General features: G+C 38.0%; 1 protein-coding gene across 4 annotated transcripts in view; it reads right to left on the bottom strand.

Moving 5' to 3' along the window:
- lrrc16a (leucine rich repeat containing 16A) overlaps positions 1-10,915 on the bottom strand; it is a 71,737-nt gene extending 60,822 nt beyond the window's left edge. For all 4 annotated transcript variants that reach the window (XM_015374234.1, XM_015374236.1, XM_015374235.1 and 1 more), the window contains exons 1-2: positions 10,507-10,915; positions 3,250-3,347 (exon numbers count right to left, since the gene is read on the bottom strand). In XM_015374234.1, the coding sequence (XP_015229720.1) occupies positions 3,250-3,347; positions 10,507-10,546 (138 nt within the window). In that variant the 5' untranslated portion in view covers positions 10,547-10,915. The remainder of the gene's footprint in view (positions 1-3,249; positions 3,348-10,506) is intronic.
- Between the last annotated feature and the right edge of the window lie 3,664 nt (positions 10,916-14,579).

Genomic DNA, 14,579 nt, shown 5'->3' with positions numbered 1-14,579 from the left:
TGTGTGTGTGTGTGTGTGTGTGTGTGTGTGTGTGTGTGTGTGTGTGTGTGTGAATGGTTGTTTGTCCTGTTTGTCTCTGTGTTGCCCTGATAGGCACCAGCACCCCTTGCAACCCCAGCTGGGATAAGTGTGATGGAAAATGGATGGATAAAAACACAGGCAACCATGATATGGAAAGAATCCTGTCCAAGCTATTAAGTTGGCACAATCTACATCTAATTGTTTGCAAACGATAAACTAGATGGTTGTTAGATAAAACATTGAAGCTAAAAGCTAGATCCATATATATATATACACACTCATATACATAAAGAGGAATAGGAAGAGAAATTTTCACTAGGAAAAATCTTCTCTTCTTTTAATTTGCAATGCACTCTGAGCAGGGCAGAGGGAAACCCTCATCAAAATTACACACTAGCTCATCATTACTGGTTGTTAGGAAACTAAATCTGATGCAAACTTTTCAGGCTGCAGTATGAATTCAGTGAGTCTGCAAAGGTGGGATTGATTATATCAACTCATTTTGAAATGGTGAAGAATGATGAATGTTTAATTTGGACTAAATAGTGGTAGTCTTGTATCAGTCAAAACTTTTAAATCTTTTTTGTTTTTAAATGTTTTTAAAACAAAAAGACCTTTTTAAAACAACAATTTCAGGAAAATAATACGTTATAATGTTCAGTTTTCACTCCTTCCGAAACACTTTCATTTGCCTAAGGTATTATTTATTCTGATCACTATAAGGTTAAAATTGCATTTTAGACAATTAATCCACAGATAATTAACCAGGTAAGGATGATGTGAAAAAGTAGAGGGCTAATTACTTTCACCTCACTATCGGCTTTTTGTCCCTTGAGGGGTTCCAGACAATATTATAAAACGTTCCTAAAAAAATTAGGCTCCTAAGGTTTCTTCCTTTTCCCAACAGTTTTTTTGGCGAGCAATAAAACTAAAAGCTTCATTTTCCACTTAGAGTTGTATAACTTTAATGCTTTTATGCAGTGACAATACTGCAGTGACTCATGTCTGCAACAAAATTCAGTCCTCAAGCATATAGATGTTGCTGAACCACAGTTTTACTATAGAAGATCCTGAATCTTGGCCATCCTTGTCTCATTAGCACTGCTGTTTAGAAAAGGAACCAATGTGCATTTTAATTTTCTACCAGCAATTAATTATTAACTAGGAAGTGGATTGATGTCTCTTAAGTAAAAAGGTAATATCTGAGGCAGCCATTGTTCCCTGCTTTGAAAGAAAACAGAGATCTGATGTTTGAGTACAGTCTGAACTGTTAGAGGAATTTATCCACCAAGTCTGTGACCTGAATAGATGTCAAATGAATGATGATAATACAAACACAGAAATTGTTCAGCTTAGATAAAGCATACCGATTGTCCCACAAAGCAGTGACTTAATTTATCCCATGATTCATTTAAAGATGCTTAATCATTTCTGTTTGGATGCTTGTTTGGTTTCTACATCCATCTTTCTACTTTAAAGGCTGGATGACTCCTCCTCTTCTGTCCCTCGGCACAATGAGGTAGGCATTCTTGAATCAAAGTACTAGCCAGGCACATGGTGTTGTTACCTAACTCACAATGTAGCATGAGAGCCCTGTGACTGAGGAGTAGCGAGCACTTTCTGTTTATAAAACGGGTGTTTTTCCCTGTCTGAGTCTAATGATTAACACTTTATTAACGGTTTGTTTTGTTTAGAGACTTCACAATACATTCTATTTATTGTTTTGTTTTTGTTTATTTTATTTAAATTGCATTTTTTGTTGGGCAAAAAGAATTAGAATCCAGCTTTTTTAATTTTTTTTATTTTGGATATTCATAACATTTTGCAGTTTCAGCTTTAAATGTTCTTTGACATTAAAGTTTATTGATATTTGAGAGAATGTAGTTGCATTTTTATGCCATTATTGTTATATTAAATTAAAATGGTCTAATAACAAAACAACAATATGCCAATAATAATTATTATCCTTTAGTGAAAATATTTCTGGGACAATTTATTGTTCAACAAAATCTGCTATCGTTTCAAGCCTGAATGTTCTCCATCTATATTCTATAAATTCTATATCTACAATGCTCAGCAGCATCGTCATTCTCTTTCACACTTGGAATACGAACACCAGCCTGTAAACTCAAAACTTTTATATATCTAAATTCACCATTCATTGAATTAAAAGACACCAAACTGCTGTATTATCTGATCTGTGCAACAGCAAGGCTCCATGGTGTGAATACAGTTAACGCCTGAAAATCTCTAAGGCATTTAAGATATCGGGTGTTTCAAAAGTTAAGTGAAAGTTATCAGAAACAGATAATTAGAAACATCAAATATTTTCAATGGTATTTTCAGTATAGGTTTCATACTGAATAGGTTTTTTTTTTTTATACTTTTAAACTATTAACCCTTATCTGATACATACCATGAGACATTTTGAACTACAGTAACAGCCAATCATAATTCCCAGTCAAACACCAGCTATATGGTGGCCCACTCCCCTGCGACTTCCAAGCAAAATCCCCTCCTTCTCCTGGGCGTGCACATTTTTTACCCTGACTCCACCCTTTCACTGAATTACAGGGTCTGACCAGGAGATGAAGCTTCTCTTTAGATCTTAATGTCCACAAATCCTGACAGAAAGAATTTTTTAGAACAAAGATTGATGCATTGATGAACTGTAGAGGACCAGCCAAGGATCCATCAAGGAAAGTGGGGAAATTTTGAATGGCTGCTACTGTTTTTGCTGTCATGTTGAAGGAGGGAATCTAAACTCTCTAGAACATCAACAACCGGACTGATGTTTTTATCATGCTAATCACTAATATCTGGTCCAGAACGCAACTTTGGTCTTTGTTTTTGAAATATGAATGATCCCGTTTTACATCGAATGTCTCATTAGAGACCATGTGTGGTTAGAAAGATAGAAGACAATAAAATGTTGCTCATTTCTTCCCACCTTAGGGTTCTTAAAGGGAAATCCTTAACTAAGAAAATGTTTAACTACTCTGACTAGAAGATGTTAGTTAATAAGTGTTGGTCCTGCAATGTTTGGAAATGAAGTGCTAAAGAAAAGAGCTAGAAAAGCAGGAAGGTTGTTCTGTTCATAACAAATCATGCATCTTCAAAAAAAGGGGAGGATTGCAATTGGCAGATAGTTTTACAAATGTTCATGAAGATCGAGTCAAAGATTGCAACCTTAACAAGGGACTTTGAAGCACTTGGTGTTTGACTCACCAACACTCTGTTCTCTGTCTTGTCTCCTTTGATCTCCAATTTGACTCTTTTTCTTAGCGACAACTTCACTTTCCTCCCCACTGCGTCCCTCACACTCTCTGCAAAGAGAAAAGGAGAATATGAGAAGAGACTCATCAGGAATGTCTGTCACATGGTAAAAAGAGAAAAGAATTTCATATTTCTGCTAATTGAAAAACATTTATTTCATGAAAAATTAATCAAATCCAATTTTATTGGACTGCTGGATGGCCAGTTTTAAGTAATCTCCATTTAATTTCCCCTCACTGTGTGGCTCAATTTAATTCAGTTCCTCTTATATCTTTGTGTGGCTGTTAGTGAATGACTAAGGCATCCCCAAAGTCAGTCCTCGAGGCCCGCTGTCCTGCAGGTTTTAGAGGTTTTCTCGCTCCCGCACAGCTGATTTTAATTGAAAGCTGATTAACAGGCCTTTGCTCAACTGCAATCACCATAATCAGCTGTGCTAAAGCAGGGAAACCACTAAAACCTGTAAGAGGACCGACTTTAGGGATGCCTACCGTATGTAGGTAGGATATAGGTAGTCAGAACAACTTTAACAGCATTAACACATACAACTATTGAGTCATACTGCTTTGGAAATTCATAATGACGCCAATGCTAACAAATAGGCACACAATACTATATGTTGAACAATTATGTTTTTTGTAAATTCATTATAAACACTCAGTTGGATTGTAAAACAGCCAGACAGCTGGTTTAAAATGTATAACTGGATCAGCCACCTAATCCCACAACTCAATAATTTGACTCCTAACGTTAGAGCTGACTAAGAGTCGCGGCACATGCCTGACAGGGACAGCCTTTCTGAGAGCGTACATCTGTGCTGGCATGCCCGTATCCCCGCCTCCAGGCTTCCTCCCACCATCATCAGATCAAAGCAACACTAATAATTAGGTAGAAGGCAAGAATGGTTCATCTGCCTGACTGAAGCTTCAAAAAATAAACATCAGCAGAAATGTTCATCGCAATCATCAACTGAACTGCCACAAGAGGAGAGGAAAGAGAAGATTTTCTTTATAATTTAGGGACATTTTGGGACTTCCCTGAGTTAACAAGGCTGGGCAGATAGGGATGGCAGGCATAAGGTCTCTAACAGGATGTCATGTGTGGTTTCCTTTCCAATATAGATCTAAAAAAAAGACAAATCATTTCAAAACAAAAAATATATTAACAAAAAACTACCAAATAATTATATAAGGTTTTAATAAACTATTAAAAGACTAATTAACAATTTAAATTCGATTCAGTTTATTTATACAGCGCTAATTCACAACAAATGTCATCTCAACGCACTTTACAGTTCACCAGATTATACAGTCAAATTGAGTTTTCTATCTAAGGAAAACGAGTTGATTGCATTGACTCATTGACTCGGATGCAATCCCTCACGTGAATCCCTCACTTCACGCCATGCTTGTAGCGACAGTGGAGAGGAAAAACTCCCCTTTAACAGGAAGAAACCTCCAGCAGAACCAGGCTCGGTGTGAGCTGCCATCTGCTGAGGCCGATTGGGGTTCAAGGAGACAGAAGCAGAGACACAAAAAGCAGCTGTAAAAGTCCAGGAAACACAAAGCCAGGTAAATGAGCTCTGAGCCAACTCCCATGTCAGAGGATGAAGAGAGCACATCCAGCCAGTCACAGTCAGAGAAACAGGACTACACTGGATTAACACACCTACTAATTCATCATCTTACGGACAGATTTGTAAGATTTAAAGGTTTTACCTGCTCACCTTAGCAAAGAAGGGCCAAAATTGTAGGTTTTTAGAAATTTATTATCATAACCTACCCTGACATAAGGTTTGGAAAAACTATTTGACAACTTCACAATTACCTGGATCGGAAATCAGCTCCAATATTGACCAATTAGCCGGTTCGGATATCAGTTATATCCAATCAAGTGCATTTTACATGGAGCTGTTTTTTTTTTTTTCTTTTTTTGTGCTGCTTATTTGTTAATAAATTATATATAGTACATTTATATCTGTTCATTTGTTACCCTTTTTAACATTTATATCAAGGCTAAAGCCCTCACTCAGAGGGTAAAATATATATTCATCCATTCAACAGTTGAATGGAATCAGTATTGGATATCAGCCAATATGCTCAGCCCAGATATCGTATCAGAATAAACTGGACCGGTGCTTCTCTAATTCAAAAGACAGCTTTCAATTAATGGTTTAATTCCTGAAGGGAAAAAGGTGTGACCAAAGCACCTGGTCTTACTGTACGTGAAACTGTAATTGTTTTCTGAAATGGTTGTTCTGTTGCTGGCAGCAATAATAGTCACTGAGATTTTTCTTTTTTTTTTTTTGATAGTGTCCAGTTTAGCCAATACAAATCTGGGAATTAATTTCCCCAGATCTCATTGAGAGCCCAAAGCTTTGCTTTCGCAAGCAGACCAGTATGGCTGTTCCCATGAGGTTCTGTTTGATATTGGTGTATTTAACTTTATTGAACATTTGGGGAGTAAAATTGTATACAACAGATACAGAAAGGGAGGTTAGAAAGAAAGAGAGGATAAGAATTCAGTCACTGATATTTGTCCTGAATGGCAACTGATGTCTTTTAACCAACTAGGAAGGTTGGCCGACTCCTCCTGCAGAATTGTTTTTAATTCATCCACATTAGAGGGTTCTTGTCGGATCATTGGTCTAACTTTGACTCGTTGACTCCAAAATATAAAGAGGCAGATATGGTTCAGATTAGGGCTGGGTAAAAAAAAAAAAGATCGATTTAATCGATTTTGGATTGATTCCTTTACATTTTTGCAAAATTGATGTCTAGGGAATGAGATCGATTAGTTTTATAGTGACGCACGTGACGTTCACATTCAAATGCCGACGCAAGTAACACACCGCTCAGCAAGCTCTCCCAACTGAAATCTGATGTCTGGAACCATTTTGGATTTAAAACGGCTAAAGATAATGTGCTGGTCCTGGATATGTGACATTAAGGTGGCTTCCCTCTACACTGATGATGAGTAGAGCCTCGCATCTCCTGCTACAGACCACCGCGATGACATTAAGCCAGACAGCTGCAAATATAGCCAATAGGTTGAGTGAAGACATTAACAAATGGGGGCTGACCAGCAAACACCCTGTAGTTGTTACAGACAACGTTGCAAATATGGTTTGTACAGTGGAGATCATGCAGCTCATGCATGTCAGCTGTGTTCCCGCTGTGCCACGTCTGCTTGCTCGAGTGAGGCTTCACTTTTTCACTTTTCGCAAACAATTTTGCACTTTTGAGACAGTTTTGTACACATCTCAAGATTAAACTGTCTGATTTACAATTTTGCACTTGGTGTTAAATATGACAGGAAAAAATAAACAGTTGAACCACTTTCATTATTGTAAAAACAGAGAATCGAAATGATTCGATTTAGAATAGTATGAATCAAAATCGAACAAAACAAAGAACAAAACAGGAAACGTTTAAAGAAGCAAATATGATAATCTAATTTCTGTAACTTAAAGTTAAAGACATGTTTTTTTGTTTTGTTTTTTACATATTATAACATATATAAGCTAAACTCTCATCAAATGCTTGACAATCATTTCTACAAACCAGCCTTACAGAATCTTGTCTCCACAATAAACTTTGGAAGCTGGGCATACGAGGACAAATGAGATAAAATAGTTTCTTCATTGCTAAAACAATACAACAGTGTCCCCGTTATCTCAGTTAGATACAGCATGATGATACAAACAGCATTAAGTCAGCTTAAATCATTCCTGTACAATCAACTCTGAAGATATTCTTCTCTCCTAAAAACAGAGAGCTAGAAACATATAATATCCATTTGTTTTAAAAATAGAGTAGAAAAATATTTTTTTAACATAAACACACCTTCTGAGAACTTTATTGCTCCATTAAAAGCTTTAAGATAAATGCTATTTAAACAAACAGCTAGTAATGCGAGCGCTATAAGAGGATCTCAAAAAGTTATGATCCATTTGGGCTAAAACTATGGATTTGAAATTATGCATTTGGTTCGCTCAGCAGCATTTCTCCATGCTGAGAGCGATGACGTGTGATGGAGAACCACAATCAACAAACAATGGGTATATTTCTGCAGATAACACCTCGTGACGTGACTTTTTTGATTTCCTATTACATACACAGAACTGGGTCAAAAGAAAAAAAATCAACAAGGAGTTGGAGAAATCCCAACAATGAGAGATGAAGTTGCAAATATTTGATGCAAAAAAGTGAATTAATGAAAGATTGGAAAAGAATTTGAAAGAAACATTGACGATATTTTGGCATTCTTGCAAATAAACTGCACATGTCCATAAGGTTTTAATCTCTAATGAGGACATTTTAATCAAATTCAATCTTTTATTTACAAATTACAAGTGTTGAACTCTTATATAACTATCACCAACTTACTGTTCTCATCCAGCTGATGTGGTGTACACTCCTTGGCTTTATAGAGATGCACTGATCCATTCAAAAACTAGTTTTTATTTCAATCTTCCCCTCTGAGAGGTGAAGATTGGGCAAAGAGATTCAAGCTGATAAACATGCTTATAAAATCACGTTCAACAACAAACAATGAAAAAAATAACAGATTTAAAGATAGCAGTTGATGTAATCACACAGTAACCTAGTTTATCAGTTATAAGTAACACCTATTTACAAAAAACACTTAAAAGGTATAGTTGAGGATTTTCGCAATTTTTTTTTTCTTTTTTACAGTTTTGCTGCACTAGTGGCATATTTTTTCAACAGTAGGCTGACAGGAAAGTGGGCATGAGAGGGGGTGGGGGGTGTGATGTGGGAAAGGACCACATGTTGGATTCAAACCCGGGTCGGCCGCTTCAAAGATTAAGGCCTCCGTACAGGGGTCATGCGTGCTATCCGCTGCACCACCTGCACTCCATTTTTGTAAATTTTTGAAAAGACCCACCCTCTCCACTTAAAAAAAAGCACATGCCCAACCCTGTACCCGCTCCTGAGAAGGAACTCCTATTAAACGCATGTGAGAGCGTGCACAGGCCCATTTCTCCTCGTGCACGCTCTGTTTTAAAGTTACCTTTTGCATCGCTCATAAAAGCTTACTTTCCAAAAGATTTGCAATTTTTATACTATGTCAGACTCTCTACCAGTAAGTAAAAATGGGGACGAGCACGTAGGACGGCCTTACGTAAACATATCGCCAGAATGATTGACAATTAGGAGGACCACTTACTTTGATGATCCACCCGGAAAAAGAACTTCCTCCACTATACCTTTAAGTAATATCACTCTGAGCTACGGAAGCCAAGGTAGTGGATAAGTTTAAAAAAAAATAAACTGAATTTTTTTGTTTTCAAAAAACAAAAAAAAATCTATTAAATGATAAAATTGGTATATCGCATTCTTAAAATTGAAGTTACTAGATTGCTGTAACTGTATTGCTCGATATATATATAGAAATGACTGGATCGGCATCATTCAATCGGTATTCGATCGATATCAGAGCTGATATCGTAGTACTTTATCTGATCGGTGCGTCACTACCGTTTTAGGTACATCTGTCCTATTAAGAAGTCAACAGTCAATAAACAGCAGAGCCTCATTCCTTCAGTCTTCTAGCTCTGTTGAAAACAGCTCAGGTAAAACTTTCCTTCCTGTTGTCAGATGTCTGAAAGTCCTCTGCCTCATGTTTCCACTGGCAGCAAAATGTGCATCTGCAAAACCGTTACAAACTAATCAAGGTTTCAAGGACAGAACAGTTATGGACTACATCTTTTGGCATGTCCTCTGCAGGGTTTCATAGAATGCATCATGGCAGTCGTTGCATAACTTTGCCCTAGCTTTCAGTTTGGGGACGTGAAGAGAATTAGAACAACAGATCATAACAATGAAGAAGAAATAAACCTTAAGGACAGAGCAGTTATGGAACAGGCCAAAAACATCCTGAGTTTGGAAGGAATGAGGACTGAAGTGTCAGACTCTGAATTACTCTCCCAAACAAAGAAACCTTGATCTCCAGCCAAAGAGCTGTAGGACTCAGATATGTACACCACAATCAGAACAAATAAGTGCAGAAGCACAGAAAAGCAGAACTAATGAGGTTTCTAGGAATGTTAAAACTGTATGAGAGAGGTGGAACACTAGCCCAGAGTCTCTATAAGGGGAAAATGATCCTGTGAGTAATGTGCACAGACCAGACAGCCTGACCACTCACATCTAAACTATTTGGCTTGTGCTCCTTATATAGTCCTCATTTAGAAAAAGAGTGAGATGAAGCTTTACTGCAGCACCTTCCGAATATAAACTGCATACATTACATTTATTTATAAAGAATTAATTTGCTGACCCCAGGGGGGGAGCTAGAAGGGGGGCCAGGGGTGGCCATGGCCACCCTTAGCCAATCATTGGCCACCCCTACCACTTTATTCCCTCTAAAAGAGACAGTGGCAGCAGTAATACTCTGAAGGCGAATATTCAAACTTATTAAACATTTAAACTTTTCATATATTAACAACTACTTGACAACAGAAACACTGCGGTTAATTATGCACATCAATATAAAACATGAAAGATGATAGATACAGAATTAATGCTCATTTCAGAACAAAATTTTGAATTATTTGGGGTAAAGATAAAATTATGTACCTCTGCAAGTCATCTAGGAGTCTTCAGTGAAATCATAGATAGATAACGACTTTAATAATAACTTAAAAATTCATTAAATGTTGATATTAGTAGATTTAAATATCATTTTTTGCAGAATGATTATTGATTAAAGTAGGTAATGACAATGTAAAATATGTTCACCCCAGAACTCAAACCTGAAAGAATTTTATCCACTGAACCTTTTATTTACAAAGCATACATGCTTAAATAACTGTTAGCAAAGGCTGCAGGAAAGTATATTGTGTCTTTATTTAGAAAATATGCTGTGCTCGTTCCTGTTGGAAAAGTGTAGATTGACCCTTAGGTTCAGGTGCCTCAATGTACATTGGTTATTGACTGGCCACCCCTATTAGGATTTTCTGGCTACGCCTCTGGCTGACCCTACAATAAAAGGAATTATAGGAATCAGTTTCCCAGCAGAGGTAAATGTTGGATGTTTAAGAAGACAATGACACAAGTTTAAAGACCCTGATGGATAGCCACTCACTCCAAACCCACATGGAGAGAGATGATCAGAGTGGAATAAAGCAGCAGGATAAAGCAGGGATTGTTTGGAGGAACACATGGTTACAAATCTGTCTGTTCTTACCGAGGAGCTCTTTAGGAACATCTGATGGTTCTTCGCTCATTTTGCTGGATGTTAAAATCCCAAAGAGGGCCGAGAACTGAGTCAACACATGGAGAAGCGCGTAATGTGGAGGGGAATAATGAGGAGAGAAGTGTCAGGTGGCGGTGGTGCGGTTCTCCCGGTTACATGCTTCTCTCCTGCGCTCCTGTCCGGACAATGTATGCGCGCTTTGGAAGGCGCATCTCCCCGCGGTAAATCAAACGCTCTTGGTCCAGATGTCGTTTAAAGGATAAAAAAAAAAATCAGAGGAGGGGAAATGAAGGCTGAAGTGTTATTTAGTTCATGCAGAACACTAGAGCTCCGGGTGCATGAAAGGATCACCGCTGTGGTACATGTTTTTCCAGCCGTGGCCCTGCAGGAAAGCCGAGGATATTACAGTGCGATCCAATAGTAATGTAGGGAGCCCCTCCCAGCTCGGTGATGCCAAAGCTGGGAGCCGATGTGATGCCGGGGCGTAGTGGCGTGGCAGAAGGGGGCGGCGGCGATGGTGGAGACAGACTGTTTGGAATGAGCTGTGTGCGCAGGCAAATTCTGTCTAACGGTGACCCCTAGCGGCTTTTAAAGGGTACTACTGATAGAAAGCCAATGTATTTTATGACACTAAGCTAAACAGAAGGCTATCCTGTTTCTATTCACTGTGCAATTTTTATTTTATTTTATTTATTTGTTTTTTTTTTTTTTCTCACGGTCTCTTATATATGAAGTTTTTATTGACCAAACTGACTTTCCTAGGGGTTCATGTTTAAACATATATAAGACACCATTAATGCTTAATCATCCTGATGTTTTGTAAACATTTGGAATTGTTTTTTTTATGGATTATTTAACTGTTCTCTCTTTGTCTCTCGCTCTCATTTACTTTTTTTTTTATTTAATTTACAGATTTACAGTTTGACACACAAAAACAGAGACATCAATCACTTTTTTGTGAATATATCAAACAAAAAAATAGAAAAGCCATTGGCAAATAAATTGCATAAAATTCTTGTATCTTATATGCACCAATATAATTTAAAAATACAACAACAAAAAAAGAAAAAAGGATTTTGAAGCATGCAGTGTGCATATATGTGAATATTTGTAGATAACAGTGACATGTATATATATTTCGTTGTCATTACACTGTTACAAGTACAGAGCAACAAAAATGAACTCTCTGCATTTAACCAATCCCCTTGGGGAGCACTGGGCTGCCATTGTGCAGCGCCTGGGGAGCAGTGTGGGGTTAAAGGTCTTTTCTCATGGATCCAGAGTGGCAGTCTGTGGGAGTGGGGCTCTAACTCAAGACCTTTGAATTTCAAGCACATTGCCCCAACCACACCCCTAAAATGTGAAAAACTTTTGACAGCGCCCCTGGTTTAATCACTTGACATATTTTGACCACTTTTTTATTTGTCAGATGAACATTGTAATGGTCATATGGTCGGTAACCCCACACACAACCACCTTTTCACTTTAAATTTTACCACACAGTAGCATAAATATATTGGTTTGTTTGTTGATATTTTAACAATATTAGAATACATTAGTTCCAATTGTAGCGTGCACATTTGGTTAACTTTTTTATATTTAATTTTGTCAAATGCTTAACATCGTTTGTGCTTCCTTTTCTGCTGTTGTGGAGAGTACCTTCAGCTGGGAGAATGCAAAGGACTCTGGCTGGCACACTCATTTTCTGATTGGGTGATACCATCTGGAGTTCCACTATGGGGGAAGACCATGAAGCTCACATTTCAATATGCTGCACAATCTTTTCATTCCTTTGCATTTGTGATTTGCTCATTTTGTTAATTTGGTCAGTTATTAGTAATCAAAGTTTATTCCTTAAGCTAACTGTTTAGTTTTTTTGTTTTTTTTTTGTTAAATATGTGTAGATGTTGTCCCTACCTTTTCCTCGGTGTGCCACTCTGGTCTGATCAACCAGCATTTAAGTTCCCTTTGTTTGCTGTGTTTCGGGTCAGTTTTGTTTGTGCAGTTAGTTTGATGTTTTGTTATGTTTAACCTTTCTTTTTTTGCTTTAAGTTAGTCTCTTCATTTGACCTCTTTTATGGGCCCTGTCATTATTGTTCGGATTCTTGTTACTGTGGGGAAATGAAACCCATTTTCTTGATAATCACCAATGTGTCCTCATGCTTTCCCAGGTCGGTCCCTCTCAAACATGAAAATACTTTGAACTGATGAATTAATGCAGATGATGCTAAGGCACACACCTTATCTAAGATGCACAACGCGGTTAAAGTGTAATTCCGTAGTGGCGTAAGTGGACCATTATACAATTAATTCAATCATTAATGAGGAAATAAAACTAGTCTCTCCCTATATGGAAAAAGCAACTTCCTCCCTACAAATATGCTATGGGAGGGAAATTTAGGTTTGTGATAGCGACTTCAAAACATTGACTTTTTTTTCCCCTTAAACCACTTAGTGATAATTGTGAGCTATTTGAACCTACAGTATGTATGTTCCTTCTTAGTAAAGTGTTTAGGTGTCTTGGACTTTAAATTCCTTTCTGGATTTGCCAGGAAGCCAATGAAGGGAAGTTAGGATATGAAAGATATGATCTATCTTTTAATTTTTGTGTAAGCACTTTAAAAATTGGATCTGTAAAGCATTTTGACAAAGATAATTCGGCACAAAGGAATTTTTGAGAAGAAAAAAAAAGGTCAGCATATATTTTGTCTCATTCATAAAATTGTACTGTATGTGCTGGGTGCTTACTGCAGGTGGTTTCTTGTTTTTGTCTGATAATAAAAAGCTATGTTAGTGGGAAATGGATAAAAAGGTTACATCTGATAAAGCATGGCTTCTTCCCATGCTCTTTCAATGCTTTGATTACCACTAAAATAAAAAGAGGAAGTGAATAAAACTGTTGGGATCCGGAGGCTTGCCCACCAGAGGGCGCCGAGGATCCCTTTCTGAGGGCTTGTGCTCACCTGCAACACCTGTCTTCCATCTGCTCATCAAGAAGACTCCTACATAAGGAGGAGGAGACTGACACTCCAGCGCCAGAGTGTTTGCCAGTAATGACCCTGACTCGCCTGAAAACCAGAAAAACTCTGGAGAGACAAACCACGGCTTGGAATCTGCCTGCCTGCACTAAGTCTGAGTCTCTGCCTCTGCCCATGCCTGTATTCTGCCTGCCAGCATTCAGTCTCAGTCTCTGCCTCAGACCTCAGACCTCAGCCTGCCGAAAAGCCTCTGGACTCTCAAGTTTCTCCCCCTGCAGATCTGAATCCCTTCATCTAGCCAGAAACCCGCCTGCTTGCACTCAGCCTCAGTCTCTGCTTCAGCCCTCAGCCTGCCGAAAAGCCTCTGGACTCTGAAGGTTCCCCCTCTGCAGATCTGAATCCCTTCTCTCAGCCAGAAACCTGCCTGCCAGCATTCTGTCTCGGTCTCAGCCTAGCACTCAGTCCGCAGCCCACTGCCTGCAGATAAGCCTATGGACTCACAGGGTTCCCACCCCCTGCAGATCAGCATCCCCATCTCTACAGTTAAGTTCCTCCTGTGACCAGGCCGCTGAACCCAGAACCCTTGTATTTTCTCCATTGTACATATTTAAATAAATTGCTTAACTTTCCCCCAGTTTTCAGTGAGTGTTTCTGCATTTTAGGTTAGACACCTAAACCCCATCATGACAAAAAATAAAATTCTCTCTTACATACAGACTCTCATGTGATCTGTGGGATGAAATACCAGAAATTAAGATTATCAACATTGATTTTCTCAGGTGTTCAAATACTTATTTTCAGCTGCATCATATAAATAAATAGTTAAAAATGAAACATTGTGATTTCGGGATTTTCTTTTTAGATTATGTCCCTCAAAGTGGACCTGCAACTACAATGACAATTTCAGACCTCTTTCAAAGTGGGATAACTAGGAAAAAATTTATTTCCACTTCAGATTGAAACAAAGAAAGTGTTAATAAGAACAGTTCTTTTTCACAAATGGGTTAAATTATGTGTATGAAAAGTCCAAAGCAAGGCTTCTTACAAAGAAGATATACACAGTCTATATATATATATATATATATA

The sequence above is a fragment of the Cyprinodon variegatus genome, unplaced genomic scaffold (assembly GCF_000732505.1).
Source record: "Cyprinodon variegatus isolate N-32 unplaced genomic scaffold, C_variegatus-1.0 Scaffold99, whole genome shotgun sequence".
In the NCBI taxonomy this organism is placed as follows: Eukaryota; Metazoa; Chordata; class Actinopteri; order Cyprinodontiformes; family Cyprinodontidae; genus Cyprinodon; species Cyprinodon variegatus.
The sequence above is the reverse complement of the archived record's forward strand: the minus strand, read 5'-3'. Positions and strand labels throughout refer to the sequence as shown.